General features: G+C 46.6%; 1 protein-coding gene across 1 annotated transcript in view; it reads right to left on the bottom strand.

The window, feature by feature from the left end:
- Positions 1-4023: 4023 nt before the first annotated feature.
- The window catches only part of iqgap3 (IQ motif containing GTPase activating protein 3), a 95805-nt gene continuing 74824 nt past the window's right edge, over positions 4024-25004 (bottom strand). The window contains exons 25-34 of the mRNA XM_048620288.1: positions 24105-24337; positions 18821-18953; positions 17402-17504; positions 16424-16574; positions 15101-15188; positions 14062-14274; positions 11771-11937; positions 11110-11235; positions 8230-8338; positions 4024-4552 (exon numbers count right to left, since the gene is read on the bottom strand). Coding sequence (XP_048476245.1) covers positions 4439-4552; positions 8230-8338; positions 11110-11235; positions 11771-11937; positions 14062-14274; positions 15101-15188; positions 16424-16574; positions 17402-17504; positions 18821-18953; positions 24105-24337 — 1437 coding nt within the window. The 3' untranslated portion in view covers positions 4024-4438. The remainder of the gene's footprint in view (positions 4553-8229; positions 8339-11109; positions 11236-11770; positions 11938-14061; positions 14275-15100; positions 15189-16423; positions 16575-17401; positions 17505-18820; positions 18954-24104; positions 24338-25004) is intronic.

Below are 25004 nucleotides of genomic sequence, written 5' to 3'. Positions count from 1 at the left end.
TGTAGGCATCACTGGCAAGACTGGCATTTGTTACACCCTCCCCCCCCCCCCCCCCCCCCACCCCCACCCCCAATGCCCATTGAACTGGGTGTCTCGCTCAGGCCATTTCAGACGGTGGTTAAGAGTCAGCACCCTCTGAGGGACTGGACTCACTGGTAGGCCCAGACCAGGTCAGGACGACAGATCTCCTTCCCTAGAGTATGTTCATGAACCAAATGACAGTCAATGATAGCTTCCTGGTCACCATCACAGAGACTAGTTTCATTGTGATTAGATTGTGGTGATGGAAGATGTACACGCATCCCCAGTGCATTAGCCTGGGCCTCTCAGATTACTAGTCCAGTGATATGACCACTACCCCACCATCTCGCCAAAATCCACTGGGTTTGCTGCTGATCCCGTCAGTACCTGTACAAACACTCAGTGCTACCTCTAAGATCGCCCAGTCGTGGACTGATGTACCACCCACTATGGGAGCAGGTTCCATGTTCTGCCTGCTCTCTCGGGGAAAGAAGTTTCTCCTGATTGTATTTACTAGTGTCTGTTTCATACAGACATCCCCTCATTTTGGCACACCCCACTTCCGAAAAGGGAGAACACTTTCTCTGCACCTACCCTATCGAACCCCTTCCCTAAGTCTAAAATCCTCAAATAGGTCACACCCTTCTCTTTGAGAGAAAAGAGCTGTGGCCTGTCTTTCCTCATCATTTTCAGCACTTTTGCAGCCTCTCAATAACCATTCTGTAGAATGGTGGAAATTGCATGTGGTCTAACCAAGGTGATACATAAGTGTTATTTCTGCTTTTTTTAAATTATATTTCTGTGGAGTGTTAGACAAGTATTTTTTTTAAATCCTACTCCTCTTCTGACACATGGATTAATCAGATGAAAAACAACAATTGAAGGGAGAGCGAGGCCACTGGGGCTGCAGTGCAATGTGTTAGAACTACCATGGCAACTGATCTTTCGACCCGAAGACCTCAACAATTCACCAAAGACACACATTTTCTTATATCGTCCCCGAATCAAAACCAGAGATTTCAGAATATTATACGATTTGTTGTCTTTCACCCGTACCCACTGCAGTTAGTCATTTCCATCCCTGCCTCATGGAGTTCACCCCCAAGCTGTGCTTCCACATACCCTGCCTCACCAGAATGGGGTATCACTAGATTACAGCAGACAGCCAGACCACATTTCACATTCCCTCCTTTAGAAAGCAGCAACATATCTTGCAAACCCCACACTCCATTTTCACACAGACCAGAGAAAATCTTTCTTCTCTCCCCAATGTACAAAACCACCACCAACACTCCAAGGATAGGTGTAGCATCGAGTTTGGTGCTCACTCAACTTTTAAACAGAAAGTAGGGCTTCTTCAACTCTTTTAAACTGAAAGCAAGGGCTACTCTACTCTTTTAAACTTAAAAGTAAAGCTCACTCTGTGCTGTCCCCATCAAAGCCAGGGACACAGTCCACACGGGGTTAGACACACAATAAAGCTCTCTCTATTATTTTAATCTGAGGGTGAAGCTCCCTCCACACTGACCCCATCAAACATTCCCAGAATAGGGACAGCACAGGGTTAGATACATAGCAAAGATCCCTCCACATTGTCTCCATCAAACACTCCCATAACAGATACAGCACTGCATTAGATATCCCAGCATTCTTTCCTAATTTCAATAGAACGACCATGGAGACAGAATTTTGTTTCGCACACCTGCTGTCCCTCTTGGTTCCTGGGTGAGAGACTGAAGATTTGAAACAGGTGTGAACATACGGGCAGTCTCCATTACCCGCCAGTTAAGAGGCTCAGTGTGAGCCCTCACAGCAGTGACTGTTAGATTTCCATCTGCCAGTGGGGTCTGGGTCGCACCACAGCTGAGACATTCACTGACCATCTGAGAACTCTTGCAGTACTCCCCTTGCCCGACACCCACCTGCAGGTACACAGCCCCCACACAATCCGGCACTCAAGACCAGACTGCCAGCCCTGCTTTGGGAGCCTCCGCTCATTGCAAGGCACCAAGCACCTAGCTATGCTTGAGATCCATGTACACTCTGTGGCCTCACACAGCCAGTCTGTGGAGATTAGAACACAGCACACAGACAAGACAGATATGAAAACACAGGAAATATACAGTGAAAGGAGACTGTAAATATGTACAATAGGGCTGGGCTTCCAGCAAGAATTGAGACGACAGAGAATTCAATCGCACTCAACCGTTTTGATTTCTGTACCGTTTAAAATTTCTTAAAAAAGAATCACTTGTCTCCGAGTTGCTGCCTGTATGATTGGCAGCAGTTTGTCTGTCTGCAAAGGGCAGCAGTGGCAGTAGACAGTGCCCAGCAGTAGGCACTGTCCATTGACTGGAGATGCCTTCTCTTGGGTAATGATCGAAATCCCTGGCTAACTGACTGCTGCCCTGCACTGACAGCAAACAAAAGCAAGAATGGTAAAGAGAGGGCAGGCAGCGTCCGTTGGAGAACAGCCCCATATTGCTTCAGACTCCGGTGGAGAGCGAGCATTCGGCAGAATGTAACTCATTAAAGAAAGACCCTCCATTGTGAGCTCAGTGCTCAAGAACTGAGCCATTCATTTAAGAATAATGTTTTTAATCTGCTTCAAATTTCATTTTACTACCCTACAAGTTAACTTCTGCTCTAGAACATCAAATTCAATATTCCTTTAGACTTTGGTTTACTTTAGCTCCCTCATTGGCAACATTGACTATCAAACCCATCCTCCATGGTTGGCGATAGGTACCCCTCCAAAGGTGGCACTAGACTCCCTTCTCTCTTGCTATCTAACCCTCGCACCCAACCCCCCTCCCCCACCATGGTACTGACCCGCACCCCCCCACCAAGCCAGCAGTACCAGGCTCCTTTCCTAACTTGCATCATTGTATCACCTTCCTCCTCCTCCTCCCCACCACCAAACCAGCAGCAGGGTGAGGACTCAACTTGCTCAACCTTTGAATTAAAGGAGTTTTGGTACAAGGTCCTTTAGAGAGGGATTGGCTAAACAGAGAGAGAGGTGTGGGGAAAGAGTTAAGAGAGAGAATGGTTAAAAAGGAGAGAAATGCAAGACGGGAGGAGACAGAGAGAGAGAGAAAAGGAAGAAGTAGAAGGGAGGTAGACAAAAAGAGAGAGAAGGGAAGACAGACAGCAAGAGGAAAGAGAGCAAGAGGAAAGACAAAGAGACAAGGAAAAAGAGAAATGGATGACAGAAAGAGAGGGGTTGAGAGGGGATAGGAGTGATGGACAGAGGGAAAAATGAGAGAGGGAACAGAGAGACAGGAAAGCAAAAGAAAAAGCAAGACAGAAGAGTGTGAGAGATTAAGAATGAGAATGAAGAAACAGCAAAAACAAAAAAAAAAAAAAAAAAATCGCAGTGTACTTTTAGCAAGTAAAATCCTCATTTAGAAGGTAGCCAGCTTCCCTGCAGAGTCACGCTCAGGGGCGCAGATTGAATTATCTGTTGCAGAGAAAGGAAGTTGAAGTGTTTCGGGTGGGATTCCCACAGTCCAGTCACAGAGCCAGCACTGCAGAGGCTTGAGCTGATAACTAAAGTCCCATTCCCTGCTGCAGACCAGAGGCTGCCAACTGCTGCAAATGGAGGCTCTGTATGAGATTTGCTCACAAAGAACAGCATTTTGTTTTGGAGGAAATATGGGAGAGACAGGTACAAATAGAACAGCTGCTTAGGCTGGACCCATCACATTTTGTGGGACTGCCTTGTTCCATGTTTTAGATCCACCCCCCAAATTCCAGGGGCTAGATAAAACCCAGGAGAAGCAGCGATATACATCAAATGGCCTGGCCTGAGGAGAAGGATGAGGGCATGTCCGTGTTGGTGGGGACAGCAGAAGAGAAAGTCAGAGAAAGAGAGGCAGACAGGAGTGGAGAAGTAAGAGATCGGTGAAGAGAGGGGTTTGAAGAGAGAGAGAGAGAGAAAAAGAAAAAGAGGGGGGGGGGGGGGGGGGGGGGGTAAGTAGAGAGAGAGAGAGAGAATGGGGTGCAAAGCATTCCACCATCACCAGCGCTCTGGACATGTTGGGGGAAATACCTTTCCGCCAGGGCCAGTGCAAGCAATGGGAGATGAGAAAATGAGATCTGAGATGTTTCTGCTTCTGTGCTCAGCACCTGCAAGTGAGGGGCTCTGAACCACCAGATCCTACAGTGAACCTTTCACTAAGGAGCCCAATTCCAGGAGGAGTTGTGCCAATGAGAAGCTAGATTCCCACCAGTAATTGAGTCTCAGTTTGATCTGAAGTGTGTAATATAAATAAATGTACAGGAACACTTTTGTAGGTACTATGCTGCGCTGCTACTTAGTGTTGATTGCTGATTGCGTCTGCACAGCAGAAACGCAAAGCTTAAATTTTGCGATACAGGAGTGCTCCCACATTGGCAGAGACGGGCCCGTACTCCATCACTTCTTGAAGAACTTCTTGTTGAGCAGAAAGATCAGGAGGTTGACGTTGACCTTGGCTTTGTCGAACATCTTCATCACTGCCACTCCTTCATATTGCAGCTGGAGAAGGTCCTGGCAGGAGCAGAGAACAGAGATCAGGGCTCCCAAACAAACATCGAAAACTGGAGTAGGAGGCCATTCAGCCCTTTGAACTGCCCCGTGATCACAGCTAATCATATAACTCAGTCTCTTGCTCCCACTTTCTCCTCATACCCTTTGACCCCTTTAGCCTTAAAAACTGAACCTAACTCCCTCCTGAAAACATTCAACTTTAAGAGATGTAGAAATTCGGAGCAGGAAAAGGCCATTCAGGCCTTCGAGCCTGCTCCACCGTTCAATACAATCATGGCTGATCATCAACCTGTTCCTATTCTAACTTTTTGATCCATTTAGCCTGAACAACTATCTAATTCCTCCCTGAAAACATTCAGTGGCTGGACCTTGATTGCTTTCTGCAGCAGAGAATTCCACAGGTTCACCACTCTCTGGGTGAAAACATTCTCCTCAGGTTCGCTTCATTGCCATAACAACTTACACTCATCCATCAGCCTTAATGCAGTAAATATCTCAGGGCACTTTTTAAACAAAAAAACAGCATATGGGTAAAGCCAGTGTTTGTTGACCATTAATAATTTCTCCTGAACGGAGTCTTGCTTGGTCATTTCTGATGGCAGTTAGGAGTGGACCTGTGGGACTGGAGTCACGAGTAGGACTAGATTGGGTAAGGATGGCAGATTTCCTCCTCTGTTAATGAACCCAATGGGGTTTCACCACAGTTAACAAAGTCTACCGAGTCGCTGTTTGTGAAGTTTTGTAAAACAAAATTCCAGCTTTTTATTGAATTCCAATTCCACTGGGTCACAGTGGGATTCAAACTGACGACCCCAGAACGATATCTTGGGGTTTTGGATTACCAGATTACTATGCCATCACCTCCACAGGCAAACTCTAGGAGCTATATGGGCCCGCTCTTACTTGTGTGTTTTCTGCAATGGTACAGCGTTGCTTCCTAACACATGTTAGGCACACTGGATAAGATGTGTCACTGCCCTCAGTGCATTTCACACTAATGTTACAGTACAGGAGACTTTGAACATAGCAGACAACACTATTGGCTGTATTTCCCCCCTTCTCTCTGCTCCCCAACCGCTGAAGGCTCAAACATGTACTACGCTACTGTCCTAAGCTTCCCTCCAGAAGTAGGCGGTCAACAAGAACGAGCTGGAAAGCAGGAACAGCCAACACCGGCTGGACTGTGAAGGAGGACAGATACTTAGGCACAGATCTCAGCTGCAACAGGAGTACAAACAGAGACAAACACAAAATCACTGGAGAAGCTCAGCAAGTCCAGCAGCATCCGAGGAAAGAGAAATAGAGTTCATGTTTCAAGTCCAGTGACCCTTCTTCAGAAACAGAGCTGTTTGATCTCCTTATCCACACTGACAGTGTGAATGAAGGTTCACCAGAATGGTTCCTGGGGATGGCGGGACTGTTCTGTGCAGAGAGGTTGGGCAAACTTGGCCTGTATTCTCTGGAGTTTCAAAGAATTGAGAGGTGATCTCATTAAAACCTATAAAATACTGAAAGGGTAGATGCAGGTAAGATATTCAAACTTTTGGCAAAGATCTGTAGCTCAGGTTTTGGGTGAGGTTGTTGACTTGCTTGCCAAGCTGGCTTGTTCTTGTTCAGATGTTTTGTTACCATGCTAGGTGCCATCATCAGTGGAGCCTCTGATGACTTAGACTTAGGCTCTTAGACTCCCTTCAGTGTGGAAACAGGCCCTTCGACCCAACAAGTCCACACCGACTCTCTCAGCATCCCACCCAGACCCATCCCCCTTCAACCCACCTAATCTACACATCCCTGAACATTATGGGCAATTTAGCATGGCGAATCCACCTAGCCTGCACATCTTTGGATAGTGGACAACACTTTATGTTAATTGATTGCATTACGGGTGGAGAACCACGCGTCTAGGAATTCCCATGTGCGTCTATGTTTGGCTTGGACTACTATGGTTACCTTGTCCTAGTTGAACTGATGGCCTTCATTGTCTGAGTGTACCAATATTAAGGAGAGTTCGTCGTGCCATTTTGCTGCTAGTTGATGCAATTAACACCCGTAATGCAATCAACAAACACATAGAATTGGACCCCATACACAAACCCATACAGATCAAAACCAGAAATGACACTACTGACCATAACGGACCAGACAGTATAAATTCCAAGTGGAGTAGAATAACATTGCTTCATTGGAGGCCTCACTGATGATGTCACCTCGCATGCTGATGAAACATCTGAACAAGAACAAGCCAGCTTGGCGAGCAAGTCAACAACCTCGTGGGTAAGATATTTCCCTTTTTTGGGGAGTATAGGGGGCACAACTTAAAAAATAACGGGATGCCAGTAAGGGTGAAGATGAGGAGAATGTTTTGTTTTACTCACAGGATTACAAACCTTTGGGATTCTCTACCACAGAGGGCTGTGGAGGCTCAGTGTTTGACTGTGTTTTAGAGAGAGATTGATAGATTTCTAATTACCAGTAGCATACAGGTTAATAGGGAGAGGGTAAGCAAAAACTATTGAAGTGAACATATTGAAGTATGACGATACTAAGGTGGGTCACGTTGTGGACAGTGTGGAGGGCTGTTCTAGGTTACAAAGGGACATTGATAGAATGCAGAGCTGGGCTGAGAAGTGGCAGATGGAGTTTAACCCTGAAAAGTGTGAGGTGATTCATTTTGGAAGGACAAACTTGAAAGCAGAATACAGGGTTAACGGAAAGATTCTTGGCAATGTGGAGGAGCAGAGGGATCTTGGGGTTCATGTTCACAGTTCCCTGAAAGCTGCTACCCAGGTGGCTAGAGTTGTTAAGAAGGCGTATGGTGGGTTAGCTTTCATTAATATAGGGATCGAGTTCGAGAGCTGTGAAGTTATGCTCCAGCTATACAAAAGCCTGGTTCGGCCACGTCTGGAGTATTGTGTCCAGTTCTGGCCACCTCATTACAGGAAAGATGTGGAAGCGTTGGAAAAGGTGCAGAGGAGATTTACCGGGATGTTGCCTGGAATGGAGGGAAGGTCTTACGAGGAAAGTTTGAGAGAGCTAGGGCTTTTCTCTTTAGAACGACGAAGGATGAGAGGTGACTTGATAGAGATGTACAAAATGATCAGAGGTATAGATAGAATAGACAGCCAGAGAGGTAGCTTTTACGAAGGGACATAGTTTTAAAGTGAAAGGAGGTAGATATCGGGGAGACGTCAGAGGTAGGTTCTTTACTCAGAGAATGGTAGGGGCGTGGAATGCATTGCCGGAGAGGGTAGTGGAGTCGGCCTCATTAGAGGCCTTTAAGCGGCTATTAGATAGGCATATGGATGATAGTATAAGGTAGCGGTGGAGGTTAGATAGACCTTAAGTTTCGGGTAAAAGTTCGGCACAACATCGTGGGCCGAAAGGCCTGTACTGTGCTGTACTGTTCCATGTTCGTTCAATCACTTACATTCATGTTGAACAGCAGAGCAGGCTTGATAGGCTGAATGGCCCATTCCTGCTCCTATGTTCCTTCCAGTTTTTCTTCCCTGATTTCTGATATCTGCTACTTTTTTTTTTGCTTCTGTTTGAGGAATATGAGCAGCATCCGCTAAAATCAATTCACTCGGGATAAAGCCTAACCGGTGATTCCTAGGCTCCCCCTCCAGAGTGTGTAGGGTAAACCCACTGGGTGGTGGTTGTACTTGTGAAGACCTCACCTGGTATTTGAGTTGGAACTTTTCCATGTCCACACCCATGAACCGAGCCTTTACATCAAAGGTTCCCACCTCCTCGCTCTGCACAATGTCAAAAATCACATTCCTGAATCTGGAACAAGATAAGAGACAAAGCTGACAACAGGAAATGGGTGAGCAGGACCCATCAGCCTTAACAGCAACACACCAGGTTTCTGCAGGCTGCTCCACATTCACCCAGCAGTACAGAAAATAAAGTAATAACAACTTGCATTTATACGACACCGAGGAGTAAGAAATAAAATTTGACACCCAAGCCAAATAAGAAGATATTAGGTTCAGTCAACTCAAAGTATGGGCAAAGAAGTCAGATTTTTAAGGAGCTTCTTAAAGGATGAAAGAAAGGAGAGAAAAAAAAAAAAAAAAAAAAAAAAAAACAATCGGTGGGAGGCATAGAGAGGTTTAGGGGTGTAATTCCGTAGCTTAGGTCCCCAGACAGCTGAGGTTGCGACTACGAATTGTACAGAAGAACAAAACAAAAGAACAAAAGAACAAGAGAGAAGTACAGCACAGGAACATGCCCTTTAGCCCTCCAAGCCTGTGCCGATCATCATGCCCTAACTAATCTAAAAAAAACAAACCTTCTGCCCTTATTCGGTCCATATTCCTCTATTCCCTCCCTATTCATGTAACCATCCAGATGCCTCTTCAATGTGCCTACTTCCACCACCTCTGCTGGCAATGCGTTCCAGGTTTCTTACCACTCTCTGCATGAAAAACTTCCCTCGCACATCTCCCTTAAGCTTTCACCCTCTCACCTTGAACCGGTGTCCCCTCATAATTGAAACTTCAACCCTGGGAAAAAGCCTCTGACTATCCACCCTATCTATGCCGCATTATTTTGTAGACCTCTGTCAGGTCTCCTCTAAGCTACCGTCTTTCCAGTGAAAACAATCCTAGTCTTTTTAAACCTTTCCTCATAGCCAATGCTCTCTAAACCAGGCAACATCCTGGTGAACCTTTTCTGCACTCTCTCCGAAGCTTCCATGTCCCTCTGGTAATGTGGCAACCAAAACTGCACACAATACTCCAAATACAGCCTAACAAGCGTTTTATATAGCTGCAACATGGTTTGCCAACTCTTGTACTCCATGCCCTGAATGATGAAGGCAAGCATGCCAAATGTCTTCTTAATCACCTTGGCCACCAGTGTTGCCACTTTTAGGGAACTATAGACCTGCAGGCCCAGATCCATCCGTATGTTAATGTTCCTAAGGGTTCTGCCATTTACAGTATAATTCACACCTAAATTTGATCGTTCAAAATATATCACCTCGCACTTGTCTGGATTAAACTCCATCTGCCATTTCTGTGCCCAAGTCGCCAAACTATCTATATCCTGTTGTAACCTTTCACAATTGTCAGCACTATCAGCAACTCCACTAATCTTTGTGTCATCTGCAAACTTACTAATCAGACCACCCACATTTTCCTCCAGATCATTTATATATACTGCAAACAAGAGAGGGCCTAAGACTGATCCCTGTGGAACACCACTAGTGACCAGTCTCCATTCTGAAAAATATCCTTCCACCAGTACCCTTAGTCTTCTAAGACCAAGCCAGTTTTGCATACATCTAGCCAGCCCACCCCAAATCCCATGTGAATTTAGTTTTTGTACCAAACTGCCAGATGAGACTTTATCAAATGCCTTACTAAAGTCCATATAAACTACATGATGGTAGTATTGGTGGTAATGTCTGAGACATTGAAATTGGAGGAATGAATAGCTACTGTAAGAGCTGGAGGAGGTGGCAGAGATAGGGAGGGGGTGTAGGGGGCTGGAGGAAGTGAGAGATAGGGAGCAGTGTAGGGGGCTGGAGGAGGTGGCAGAGATAGGGAGGGGGTGTAGGGGGCTGGAGAAAGTGAGAGATAGGGAGCAGTGTAGGGGCCTGGAACCCTGAGGCTGGTACAGAGATGTGGAGGGTTGTGCACATGAGAGGAGATTACAGAGATAGGAAGGAGCCCAAAGACCATGGAGGGATTTGAAATCCAGATGAGAATTTTAAAATTGAGATGTTGTGTCAAACAAGATGACAGTGCTCTGGGAGTGTTCACATCAGTTTGACAGTGATTGACGGAGTAGTATGTGTAGTGAAAAGAAAGAATTATTTCAAAATTCTCATCCTCGTTCATCAGCCTCCTGCTGACCTTGCACCTTCCATCCCTCTGGAAGACCGAGACCAAATGGGTTGAAAGCAAATGTGTGAACTTATCCAATCGCCTACAAGTGAAACCCAAACGGTTTCCTGTTGACGTAGCTCACTGTACGATGTGACGTGTATCGGATCAAGCTCAGCAGTGGGCCACATGGCACAGACTTGGACATGTGGCCAGAATTGTCATACGACATTTGGAAACAGCCAAAACAAAGTTGCATTTCCATTAATGCCATTCACCATCTCAGGGCGCACCCCCAGAGCACTCGGCAACCAATGCTCACTTATCCAGGGCAACAAACTGCCTCCAGCTTGGATCATGCTGCAGTATGAAGACACAAACACAGTCTCTCATTATCTGTATTTAAAACAGAGTGCCCAACAATAACTAAGATCTTGTCAAGATTCAAACAGTGGTCCGGCGCTACTGGCACCCATCAGCACACCTGAATTGAGGCGCATCATTCAGACTCTGGTTTCTAGGCCAGGCAGTTGGATAGACAACCAGTGGAAGGACACTGTTCCATTCAATCCTGCTAACGATTGAAGCAGGTTGGCACAGCACAGACCCCCTCAGAGTGAAGGGGCTCAATTCACTTCTGTGGCTCTGAGTTTGCACAAAGCTCGCTTACGGGCACTGAAATGTATCATTGTTTCAAAAAAAAAAATGCAGCCCTGGACTTACTGGCTGATGGGCAGGTCTTCGATCTCCAACAGCACGCCCTTCTCTCGCAGGTGTGCTGCAGTATAGTTCAGGGATGGCGCTTTAGCTTTCTTTCCTTTGCTCGCTGCAGCTTTCTTCCCCAGGCCCCTGCACAAGGTCACAAGAGGTTACTCACAGAACAGCAGCCTCAGCTACCGCAAGCAGCAGAGTCGAACACTCCTTGCCCGTTCAACATCAAGGATGGAGAAACAGCTGCGGTTCACAGTTCAGGCAGGCAATCTTGATGCGGAACAACACACCGGTTCGGAGCCATTCGGCCCTTTTAACCTAGCCTGCCATATAATAAGACTGTGGCTTATTGCCACATTCCCACCTACACAGCATTCCCAACCTCGAGCTGCTGGAATAGCCTACCCCCGCTCCCAAATCATGCATTCACTCTGATTTTCCTCTCCACCCGGGCTGCCTGACCTGCTGAGTAATTCCCAGTAATTCTCTGTCGGCAATTCAAATTTCCAACATCCGCAATTCTTTTGCTTGTTGTACGAGCACCACACAGAGAGTGTGTGCTGCCTGATTATCGACCTGCTCTGTGTTTCCTGTGACCAGTGGGCCACGGTACCAGCTGTGACAGACCGGCTCATGCCAATTGGTGAGTCGCCACATGCAGTCAGACACTTACTGCCCGTTGGTGGCCAGGTTATCCAAGCAGGTTTTGATGTACCGGTTGTAGTAGTCGATCTGCTCCTCGTAAAAGGCAGTCTTGGAATTCATTCTGTGCAGTGTCTCTCTCAGCTTGGCCAGCTCAGCCTTGCGCTGCTGCCTGTAGCGCCGCTGATTTTGGATGTCCTGAGATGACGGAGAGAACAGAGCATGAGGTAAAGAGCTCATTTGCCTTCCTTGGAGTGACACAGAATACACTTTACGGAAACTGCCTTATTTGGCTGTGCGGCAAGTAGAGATGGGCAATAAATGCTAGCACAGGAAGTAATGCCTGCATAGAGTCATACAGCACGGAAACAGACTCTTCCGTCCAAATCATCTGTGCCAACCAGACATCCCAATCTGACCCAGTCCCATTTGCCAGCATTTGGTCCATATTCTTCTAGACCCTTCCTATTCATGTACCCATCCGGATGCTTTTTAAATGTTGTAATTGTACCCGCCTCCAAGAGCGTAGAATTTAAATAAGTCCATGCTCCTCCTATCCTTCATTATCCGTCAGCAGGAGACTGCGGCATAGTGGCAATGTCTCTAGTCTTGTAATCCAGAGGTCTGAACTCATATCCTGGGGAACTGCGTTCGAATCCCATTACGGCCCCCTGGCGGAATTTAAATTCAATGAATCAAATGCGGAATTGGAAGCTAGTCTCAGGGATGGTGACCGTGACAACCGTCATCAAAACCCCATCGGGTTGACTAATGGGGGAAGGAAACCTGCATTCCTTACCTGGTCTGAGTCTTACTCATGACTCCAGGCCCTACAGTGATGGGGTCAACCCTAAACTGCCCTCAGCTAACCATAAATTGCTAACCATTCATTCAGTTTGAAGGGCAGTTAGGGATGGGCAACAAATGCAGACCATGCTCTGATGCCATTGTAGAAAGAGAAAAGGTAATAGAATTTTGCTGCCACCTGGCTGATCAGCGTCACAAGGGGACATGAGAAAGCTAATGGAGCAGACATTCACCTGCGGAGGCATCACTGCAGTCTCTGTTGAACAGCTGTAAACATCTCCCTGCGGAAACACAGCCGCTGATGTTTTACTTCCTCAGCACAGGCAACGTGAAGTCAAAATTAATCACACACTACACAGTATCGTACTTAGCCATACACTATAAACTCTGTGTCTGTTAGAAAATACTCTGCAATAGAACGTACTTCAACATAGTCCCTCAAATACAATCCTTTGTCCCTTCAGTTTACAATTTCAATTAAACACATCGAGCATTCAAATAATCTCAACATCTGCTAACAGCTGGAAGGAGCTGTGTTATATAACAATGGAGCAAGCTTCAATTATTCATTAGTGTGGCACTGACGGTCATGCAGATAATTCCCCAGGGAGGAAAAGAGGGAGAGAGAGAGAGAGAGAAGGGAGCCTAACAATTTAATTCATGGTGCACATTAACTGTTAGCAGGTTACAGTTCTCTTCAACAAACATTAGTGCATTAAGGCGAATGTAAACCTGGCAGAGGGATCTATTCCCTGTCTTCAACATGTCTAACATGAAACATTCCCAGCTCAGGGACAGCAAGGGATTAGGTACAGATTGAAACTCCCTCTACGCTGTCCCCATCAAACACTCCCAGGACAGGGGCAGCACAGGGTTAGATACAGAGTAAAGCTCTCTCTACACCATTCCCACCGTCAAACACCCCCACAGCATTGACAACAGTGGGTTAGATACACAGTAAAGCTCCTTCTACACTCTCCCCCATCAAACGCTCCTAGGCAGGGACAGTGCAGGTTTAGATAGAGTAAATTTCCCTCTATGCTGTCCCCCATCAACCACTCCTAGGACAAGGACAGCACGGGGTTAGATAAAGCATAAAGCTCCCCGTACATTGTCCCCCAAACACTCCTAGGACATGGGCAACATGGGGTTATATAAAGTGTAAAGCTCCATGTGCACCATTTCGGGAAGAGATTTTAGATGTGTTATAGTAAAATCATACAGTCCATGGCAAATTATTGCAAACCAAGTTCAAGTTATGTTTTATACCCTTTTGATGTGTTATTTCTCTGGACTCCCTAAGCCTGCCTACTGATCGCTGAGTCTCTTAGATAATCAAGTGTCCTTCGACCCAGGTATGATCACTTGTGAGTTTACACAGTCAAATAAGTTGTATTTGTGCTTCAGTTAAACTGGATAGAGTGAACGAAAGACCCAGATTAGATGGGGCGGTGATAAAGACTCGCTCCTCATCCAGCCCTCCTAAGCCAAGAAAGGGGTTTCTTATTCTCTCACCCTGGCAATCTCATTGACAAGTTGCTGGTAGCCATTGGCTGCAGAAATGACTCCAGCAGCTTCCAGCATCCTCAGGCTCCGGACAATTTTCCTCTTCTTCTCCTCAATTGACAGCTTGCCGTCGTGGACCAGGGACTGGTTTCGCTTCAGTTTCTCGGGAGTGCGCGCGTCTCGCAGCGCTCGCCTCTGAACAAGGCGGTGGTGGTCTGCCACCTAGATGAGGCGCAAAGGCAAAGAAACAGCAACAACAAAAGAAAAACAAAATCAGACAAACAGGTGAAAACACAAAGCCGAGTCTGCAATGGAAAACAAGCTCACCAGTTACACACTCTGGCACAAGCTCACATTGCCATTTACCTCCCGGTCAACCTTAAGATGACGCATGGAGTCAGCCTCAGGATAACTGGGAAACAGCCTGGTTAGGGCATCAGGTCCACTGTTCCAGCTACCCTCTTGGCATCTTAAAATTGTATGGCATCTGGGAGGGCACACGTGGGGAGAGGAGAGAGTTCTGAGGAAGGGTCACTGGACCGAAACATTAACACTGATTTGTTTTCTTCACTGATCTGCCAGACCTGCTGAACTTTTCCAGCAACTTCTATTTTCGTTGCAGATTTTATTCATTAAATTTAAAGTCCACCAGGGTCCACGATAGGATTCAAATCTGTGTCCTCAGAACGTTAGCCTGGGGCCTCCGGACTACTAGCCCAGTGATATTAACACTGCACCGCCACATCCACAACATGACAAGAAACAGGAAACCATGGCAAATTCCTTGCCTCTGCAACAAAAACAAAATTACCAGCGAAACTCACCAGGTCTGGCAGCATCTGTGGGAAGACAACAGGAGTTAACGTTTTGAGTCTGGTGACTGTGTCGTGGGGGAGAGGGGACAGGAAGAGAGGCACTGAGGCCAAATCCAGTACCTCTCACCGAGGTCAGCTGCCTCAGACTGTCTTCAAGGCCATGTGTGCGCCCACTGAAGCATTCACGCTGAGCTCCAAAGCTACTGCCTTCTTTGGCAGCCCACTACACTCACCTGATCTGTTGAGGCAGACGTCTGTAATATTTCAACCAATGTGTCTCCAGCTTGCGATCTGATTATGTCCACGATTAGCTGTTTAGTGCTAAAAGGACAGAAGTGAGTTTGTAAACACGATCTTTAGAACACTTCGATTTACTTTTAATACCAGCCAGGAATAAAAAAAAAAGAGATTTGCAGTCTCTGGAGAGAGGTTCAAACTGCCCGATATTTTCTATTAGCAGCCTCCAACAGCTTAAATGCTCAAATTTCTGTTTCTCCAGTTTTGACAAAAAGTCATCGACCTGGAACACCAAATCTATTTCTTTCTCCACAGATGCTGCCTGACCTGCTGAGATTTTCCAGCCTTTTTAAAAAACTGCTCTTACCCCAGAGTTCTGATGTCCGCAGCACCAAGCTTTTACACAAGTAAAGATTCCACGGCAACACAATCGCCTCTTAAACCACTGTCAAACATGCATGACCTCCACCAGAAATCTGTGTTAAGCACTGCTATTGCCATATGCAGGGACTGAGCTGCCTCCTACAATCCTGGGAATTCCTACAGTGCAGAAGCAGCCTTTTGGCCCATTGATTCCACATCGACCCTCGGAAGAGCATCCTGACCAGACTCCCCCCCCCTACCCTAACCCTGTACCCCTTTATTTCTCATGGCTAACCCACCTAGTCTACACACCCCTGAACACTACGGGACAATTTAGCACGGCCAATCCATCCTAACCTGCACATCTTTGGACTGTGGGAGGAAACCGGAGCACCCGGAGGAAACCCACACAGATGTGGGGAGAATGTGCAAACTCCACACATTGGCTCGAGGGTGGAATTGGCACTGAGGCAGCAGTGCCACTGTGCCGTTGTCCTTTCTGTATTGATAAGCCTCTGCTTGGATTCCATCGTCCACTTGCTCAGTGCAGGTCTATGCTGCTACGACAGACTTCGGTGAGATTCTGTACGAAACAGGGCTCACAGCTGAGGCTTCCCCTTAATGGCAATGACTGCAGCCACTCAGACAAACTTCTGTATTTCCAGAGCAGAGGGAGGCCATTTGGCCCATTATTCCTATGCTGGCTCCTCGAAAAAGTGTCCCACAAGACCCACTACCTCTCCCTACAGCCATGCTCAATTTCCACCCCCCCCGCCCGCCCCGCCCCGCCCCCGCCCCCCCGCAGTCAATTCAGTGGGGATTGTGACTGAATTTACTGTCAGGCAATGCATTTGAAATTGGAATAACTCATTTTCCCAAGGGAAAAGACACCTCGCCTCCTTTCACCCTTTACCGTCCCTGGTAAACATTCAGCTGGCCTGGCCTAGCTGACATACCTGAGCAGCAAACCTCTGGTGTTGTCTGCCCCATCACCACTGCTCTTGTAGATGTCAAATTTGTTGGTGAGCGTTAGTGAGACCTCCATCTTGTTGAGCTGGGCCATGGTTTGGTCAGCATGGGGGTCGTTCGCATCGACAGAACCTTCACCTGTGGAAAAGGAATTGGTTGTAAGTTAGTGATAGAGCCAGGAGGATTATAAAGCAGCAGCTCAGATCCAGCAGATGCAGAGTTAATGGGAATTGAAAGTCAATTGCTCCTGCTAACCTTTCCACTGAAATGGAGCACAGCAACAGATAGTGTACTCTGTGGTGTTTCTGTTCTATTCAAGTCTCCTCCCACCAATGCACCCAGTTCTCCCGTGCTTGTATTCCTCTCTCCTTCATGTGTTTATCCAGCTTACCCCTTCAATGTATGGTGAAGAAGAATAAATGTTTTCACACAGAGCTGGTGCGTGTCTGGAACGAGCTGCCAAAGTAAGTGGTGGAGGCTGGTACAATAACAACATTTAAAAGGCATCTGGATGGGTACATGAGTAGGAAAGCTAGAGGGATATGGACCAAATGCTGGCACATGGGATGAGATTAGTTTAGGATATCTGGTCAGCATGGACAAGTTGGAACGAAGGGTCTGTTTTCGTGCTGTACAGCTTTCGGATTCTAATATATCTCTGCTATCCACCAACACCACTCATTGAGAGAGAGAGACTGCATTCCCCCCATTCCCATAGCACTGACCCTCTGACAGCATGGCATTGACCCCCTGACAGCGCAGCAGTGGCACTCAAAGTGTTGGCCTTTGTTTTGTGCTCAGGAGTCCTGAGTGAATCTCTAATCCATAGCCTTCTGAGACTGAGAGATTGGAGGGAGAGAATGGCATCCACTACTTCAAATGGAAAACTCCTTTCAGTCACTTTGCGCTTGTCAACATCTGTGGAGTAGATCGATTCTGAAGCACAGAAAGGATGAAGTACTCACCTAGAAGTGATTCGACTGTGGGTACATCACCAAGGTCCTTTAACAGCTCATGAAGAGGGTCACTGCATTCAGCCAAGAGCGAATCCTGATGCTGGAGCAGCAACTGGGGAAGTGACAGACAATGTTATACACCACAGGTGCAGCCTGTCACAAAGAAACTCATGGAGGGCCACAGAACAGCATCAGCTGTTAAAGCAGAAAGTGCCACTTGGATAACACAGTGTGGAGGCTGGAGGAACACGGCAGACTCCAGCATCGACAGTTCTTACTATCTCCAAATGCCACCTGGAGGTTAGTTTAGAAATCCAAGGCAGTGCATAGGGAGCTCTAAACCTAACCAACACTCCCTTGATGTGAATGGGGGAGGGGGGGGTGCGGGTGCAACAACAGCCACTAGATCTCGTGGTTACCAATGCCTAGAGAAAAGTGACATGTAGAGTGTCAGGCTGTGTGCTTTCATGTTTCAGGAGAGAGGAGAGGTTGGATTAATTTTGTTTTTAAAGTGCTTTAACTGTTAATTTGGTGCTTGCAAAATTAAACAGCTGAACAACTGGCTCAGCCCTCAATGTCGCCAGGTCCACATGGAGAAAGACCAGGGTGGGACGGGAGTCAGAACACAAAGCATTGTGTCTCAAGCAGGCTTCAACTAAATGATTCGAAATTGGGCACACAAAAATAAATCTCACATTTGCTGGAATATAAGGAGTCTGGCAGTTTCAGATTAAATTGTGGCTAATCTGTGTCACAATTCCATTTACTTAGTTCCATCGGTAGCTTCTACAAAATATCCTGCAATCTCATTGTCGAAGTGAGAGAGAGAGAGAGAGAGAGAGAGAGAGAGATTAGAGATCACCTGCCTGTGGTAAAGCTGCAGCTAAGAGGATAGCTAAGGCAGGATCCAGCAGTCCACAGAAAAGTCAAGACAGTTCCAAAGAGGGTCAGAAGTCTGTGGAACAGGGGAAGGCTGGATCATTGAGCACATCCAAAGCCAAGTCTGATAAATTATGGAGTTGACAATTATTGGGGTCATAGACACAAAAGTGAATTGACACCATGATCTTGTTGAAAGGTGAGGCAGACTTGCAAGGCTAAATGGCCTCTTCCTGCTCTCAAGTCTTACATACCAGGCACAAGTCAGTACTCCTCACAGTTCTGAGGAAGGATCGCCGACCTGAAATGTTAACGCTAATTTTTTCTTCACAGATGTGCCAGACCTGCTGAGCTTTTCCAGCAACTTCTGGTTTTGTTCCCGATTTACAACATCCACAGTTCTTTCGGTTTTAATTTACAAGTCGGTACTCCCAGGACAAAGACAAGTTTAGGGTTCAGAGCCCTCATATGCTATTCCACAGCTGATACCCTTGCCCACCCTTGCCCTCCCTCCAGGGGAGCCACAAGGATATCGCCCTCCACACTCACCTTGTGAGTGTTAATCAGCTCGCCGACTGTTATGTAGATAACTGGCTTGTTAAGGCTGACCATTTCAGAATACTCATCCACATTAAACCATTCCTCAGGTTCAGGAACGTCACAGGCTGCGCGGAAAAACTCCCTGGAATTCACCAAACAGAAGATATTCATTTAAAATTATGAACTGTGAAACATTTCCACCCCCTGCCAGCCAACAGTAGGTACAACACAGAAGCCCACATGGTTTCAAGCAGCGGTCACTCCATCTTCAAACTGAATGCCTTTCAAGTGCAACTTACTGCTCAGAGTACAGTTTAGCTTTGATATATTTGATTGCAGCTTGGCTGACACTTTATGGAGCTGAATGGGACATGGTGTGGCACCAAGCCAAGGACATCCAGGTGTGTTTTCAGCTCCATGTTAAATCTATTTGCTAATCTCAGGAGAAATAGCAAAGGGTCACCAATGCTCTCCTGGGTTATGGGAGGGTGAATGTATAAAATTCACACATGAATGGAGTGCTCACCCAGGGACTACTTCTGGAAAATGCCTGCCTTTAGATCACAAGGTTCTGGTCAGCTCAGTGGCAAATTCTTACCCCGCTGGCAAAACATTCGCTGACACTCAACGGGTAAACATTCTTCCCCCTCCTTGCCTTAAGTGAAGCCGGTGGGCAATTGGATATTGAATGACGGACAGTGTCCATGGTCATGGAGAGAAAGAGGCAGAGAGTGGATTTTAACCAGATGTTTAATCTCAGCACTCCCCATTCCCTCCTCAAACCCCGAAATGGCCCCATGGGCACTTACCGCACTCTGTCACTTACAATCTGCAGATACAGTTGGAGACTGCAAGTGCAGCCAGATACCTGTATCCACATCACAGCTAGCCTTGCAGCTGGCCTCATGAACACAAGGCACCTTTCAGTCACGGACTTTGGGCTATCGAGCCTGCAATGGCTCTTTGAAGGAACTGTACAAATCAGTCCCAGGTTACAAGGTTAGAGACTTTTAAGCGACTCTTGGATAGGCACATGGAGGATAGTAAAATGTAGGGTATGCAGGGTAGATTGACCTTAGTAGGATAATAGGTCGGCACAACATCGTGGGCCGAAGGGCCTGTACTGTTCTATGTTCTGTGTTCTACAACGATGTTGCACAAAAACCTGAAAATTAGTTCTCTAGCTGGTGTCAAGCTATCTCTTGAAAGATCCAAAATCTACTTTCATCACCATTTTAGGCTAGTATACTTTGGTTCCTAACAAACCTCGGGCTGAAGAAAAGATTCTCGTTTCCCCCCCCAGCTCTATGACTGACTATTTTCAATCTATTACCTCTGCCTGATCTACTCCATCAAATTCTCCCAATTCTCCCAACCTGCATTATCAAATCATTCTCAATTTTCAACACCTCCCACCTGGTGCTTCATCAACCTCATCTGCTCAGAGGATAACAAACCCAGATACTCCAGCCTTGTCACATGAACTGACATCCTTCATCCCCTGTTCCTGTTGTGGTGAATCTCCCTCTTCACCCTCCCTGTGGGTGTCGACATCCTTCCCAAAAATGCAGGGCCCAGACCCAGACATGACCCTCAACCTAGGGCCTCACCTGGGAAACTGGGTGTAACTTCCTGTTCTGTCAAATGCCTCATTGACGAAGCAAAAGTATTCCCACCATCTTCTTTGCTTTGCTCACCACCTTCAATGATGCGCGAACATGTACTCCACCCTGCTTTTGCACCCCAAACCATCAACGTGTAATAATCAAAGACTCACTTTAAGGCTTCCCTCCCTAACTCAGGGATAAATAAAAGAAAGTCCCACATTTATAATGCATTCTTCACACCAGAGGATGTCTCAAAGCACCTTCCAACCAATGAAGTACTTTCTGAAGTTGAAAAGTAGGAAACGTAGCTGCCAATTCACACACAGTAAGATCCAGTAAACAGCAATTTGATGATGACCTGGATATTCTTTTAAAAGTAAAGGCGATGTTGGTCATTGGATTATATGGGCCCATGGGCACCAGGAAAAACTCAACATGCCAACCAAACCCCTCCCCTCAACGCAACCACTTCTCAACCACACTCCTTCAAATCAGTAGCAAGTAATCTTTTACACTCACCCTAACACAGACAGAATGGGCGGGGAATGCGACTTGTTTGAAAGGTCACAATTTTGACAGCGCAGTGCCCCTTATTACTCAAGGTCAAATTACAAACCGAACCCTGTGACACAGGGGCAAGACAGCTACCAACTAAGCCGTGATTGACACAGAGACTATGGTTAATTGGAGCTGCGTTGCTGTCAGTGAGGAGCAGCAAACTCCTGTCAAAATGAATCAGTCACTTGTGGGGTTAAAGAGCTTAGCCAGACTGTCAATAGCAACCCCAGGCTGTGGGTGGGAGATGTTGAATCTTCTTTATGACTGTCTGTTCCAGCAGTAACATCTGGCCTTCTACCGTGCATCAGAGGAGAACTAGACTCGCCCTTACTAAAGGGCGCAACAAGCATCAAAGGAGCAGACATGAAAGAAAGCATCACTTTTCCCCCTTTTCAGAGACTGCTCCGCAGGAACAGATAAACAGCCTGACAACAGGATCTCATTCCCAGTCTCCTCCTCTTAACTTTTTGTAAGCGGGAGAAAGTTAGAATAAACACACATGAGCAGAAACTTGTGTGGAGTAAGAAACAAGTTTCCCGATGGTTTAACAACTAGGTCTAAACCAAATTGGAAAAAGCCCCAAATCTGATCCTCAAGAAATTTCCAAAAGGCTCAATAGATGCAGATTAATTATGAGATAGAATTATGACCCATCACTTGATGAAATATTGCTCCCTCAACCAGCATCACTAATAATTGCCATGTTGCTATGCACAAACTGGTTGCCACGTTTCCCAACATTACAGCAGTGACAGCACCTCAATGATTGTGGAGCACTTTGAGGTAATTTATTACCTTAAAAGGTGCTAGATGAATGGGGGCTTTTGTTGAACATCACAGCTGGACTGAGGGTGTGCACTGGTCGGATTCCACCACCAGTCTGCTTCAGTTATATAGCATGTTACAACATCTGGAGTAACATGTACTTTAGTAGACTCCTTAGTTAAGGAAAGATGCAAAGGTGTAGGAAGCAGTTCAGGGATTTATCAGACTAATACCTGGAATGGGTTGGTCGTCTCATGAGGAAAGTTTGAACTGGCCAGGTTTGTATCTGGTTGCAACACAAAATCCTGAGGGGTTTTGGCAGGGAGGATGGCGAGAGGATGCTTCCTTTCATGGGAGAATGTAAAATTGTTTGTGGGGGGGGGGGGGGGGGGGAGGGTTTCCCAAACAGGGTTGTAAGACTTTGTTTCCGTGACCTTTTGAAGTAAAATATGTCTTTGAATATTCTAATCAGAGGTGGATGGATTGGAGGTAAGCAATGGGGTGAAAGGTTATTGGGGGAAAAGGGTAGACTGGAGATGATGGTCAGATCAGCTGTGATCTTAGTAAATGGTGGAGCAGGCTCGAGGGCCGAATGGCCTGTTCACGAGCACTTGACCACACTGAACCGCTTCCAACATTCTTCCTTAAGTAAGATGAATATGGTACGCGTTACTCCAGATGTGGCCACAAGTCAAGATCAGAGTAGCAATAGTTGAGGAACAGGGCCATGTCGTTTGGTCCAATCAGTGAAAACAAGGTGGCTGATTTGAGCAGGTGAGAGATTGTAAACTTTGATCACGTGAACAAAAAAAAATGCAGAATATTCTTTTGAATGAGGCGAAGCTCTGAATGTCAATGCTCAGAGGGACTCAGGTGTAAGCACACAGCAGGATACACCACTGCAAGGTGAGCTCCTGCTGAGAGGGTATTCTAGATCGGGAGAATGGATCGACACTCTTTAGAGTTCAGAAGATTGAGAGGCAATCTCATAAGGAAAGACAAGGTTCTGAAGGCAGATGGATGGGATCAACACTGAGAGGTTGCTTCCCCCCTCAGGGCTGGGGAACCTAGAAATTGGCAGAGGGTGGGGGGAGCAGTCTCAGGATGAGGGGGTGACCTTTTCAGACCAAGATGAAGAGAAATGTCTTCACCCCAAAGGAGGTGAATCTTAGGAACTAAGACCCTGATGATGACCCCAGAGGATCAGAAAGATTGCTGGTCTCTCAAAGAATTAAGCAATGTAGCGAGCAGTTGGGAAAGTGGAGTTGAAGCTCCAGATAAGCCAAAATGGCACTGAATTTGGGAGTAGGCCCGATGGGCTGAATGGAGTTCTCTTATTTCTCATGTATTTGTACTTGGCTTCATGATCAGGAATGTACATGACAGAGAGGAAATACATTGAAAATTTCCTAATCTTTATACAGAGAAAAACTGTATAATAGCAGCAAAATGAGATGGTGCAGTGCAGTGTAACAACGTTCTTCCATCTCTGGGAAATCTGAGAACAACCTCTAACCCCAGGAGCTCACCTCGCTGTGATGTACCCACTGCGTGCTTACACCTAAGTCCCTCTGAATGTCGTCATTTCAAACGTTGCCTCATTTTTAAAAAAATCTCTTCTTTTTGTTCTTGCCACCAAAGTTTAGAAGAGGCTTTGCTCCAAATGAAACTATTCACAGGTACAATTGGTCAAATGGCCTCCACTTGTGTTGTAAGAATCTGCTTGCAGATGAGGAACTGAGAGACCTTGGTCAGCACCATCAATCTACACTGTATCTGACCGAGAGTGGTTCAGAAGGCAGCATGTCAGGATTTGTACACTGTATTGATACTGTTTCTATCCATCCTGAAGGGCTAATAGGACATGTAGAGTGAGCTTTACTCTGTATCTAATCTCATGCTGTACCTGTCCTGACAGCGTTTGATGGGGAACAGTGTAGCTTTATTCTGTATCTAACCCTGTGCTGTCCCTGTGCGGGGAGCGTTTGATGGGGAACAGTGTAACTTTATTCTGTATCTAACCCCGTGCTGTCCCTGTGCGGGGAGCGTTTGAAGGATGAGAGTGCTGAGAGAACTTTCCCCAACCCGTTCTATCCCTGCCCTGGGAGTGCTTGATGGGGATCAGTGCAGAGAGAGCTTTACTCTGTATCTAATTCCGTGCCGTCCCTGTCCTGGGAGTGCTTGACAGGGTACAGTTTAGATGGAGCTTTACCGTGTGTCTAACTCCATATTGTCCCTGTCTTGGGAGTGTATGTGCACATCAATATACTCTGCAAAGTGGGGAAAACTGCTTCATTCTTAGGGAATGGGGAGCCAGCTAAATACATCACGTAAATAAAGAGCAAGATGTAGAGGCTTAAGACCTGAATCGTTGCTGGGAGTGGTACAAATAGTCATTCATGGTGCGGAGCTGACCAGTCTCTCTTTCGAAGGTTTTGCTGGAGGCAGCGTGCTGCAGCAGTTTTGCGATGGAGCCCAGGTTGCGGCGGTGGTCCGTGTGCAGCCCACCTCCTGCACTGACATCAATGATATTGAAGCCATCCGGGGCCACAATCGCAGGATTCATGTAGCGATAGTAAAGCAGGTTCCCGACGATCTGCAACACATGAGGAAATAAACAAACAGTGCCCACACTCAAATGACTAACACTGTGGGGAAATTGAATGGCTAGGAGCAGTACAAGTGCTTCGTTTCTCAAATTACTTATTTGTCATTATCATTTTTACACACACTTGTTACTGGGCATATCTGGAGTACTATTAGTCCCTAAAGTCAGTGATCCTGAGGACAATTGCAGCAGGTTTTCTAATGTCACTCTCTCCTCCACAGCCAATAATAGAAATTTTTTTGGATAGACGGGTATGATGATAGTGGTGCAGAGGTTGGGAGGGTGTGGTGCTGATGGTGGTGGTGCAGAGAAGGACCCTTGTGCAGTTATGTAGTTAAATGTCACACATGTGGTGTTATCAAGTGAGTCACCTCAGCAACCAGGCCCTGACCATTACTGCCTCCCGCAGGATTTTTCCGCTGAGGAAACTGACAGGCTTCTTACTCCAAAGCTTGAGCCCATTCTGCACTTGGGCAGATTGCCCACGAGCTAGCTATACAAACTGTGGGCGGGAGCAAGGAGTGACAGAGGGTGAGGGGGGACCGACAGAGGGCAAGCGTGATGGGGGTAAGAGTGGGGCGAAGACGTGGGGAAGAGCAAGAGAGGGTAAAAGTGACGGGAGGAGATGGGGAGGAAGAAAGTGGGCGGGGGGGGG

This window comes from Rhincodon typus, chromosome 46, assembly GCF_021869965.1.
Source record: "Rhincodon typus isolate 14 chromosome 46, sRhiTyp1.1, whole genome shotgun sequence".
Classification (NCBI taxonomy): domain Eukaryota; kingdom Metazoa; phylum Chordata; class Chondrichthyes; order Orectolobiformes; family Rhincodontidae; genus Rhincodon; species Rhincodon typus.
The sequence above is the reverse complement of the archived record's forward strand: the minus strand, read 5'-3'. Positions and strand labels throughout refer to the sequence as shown.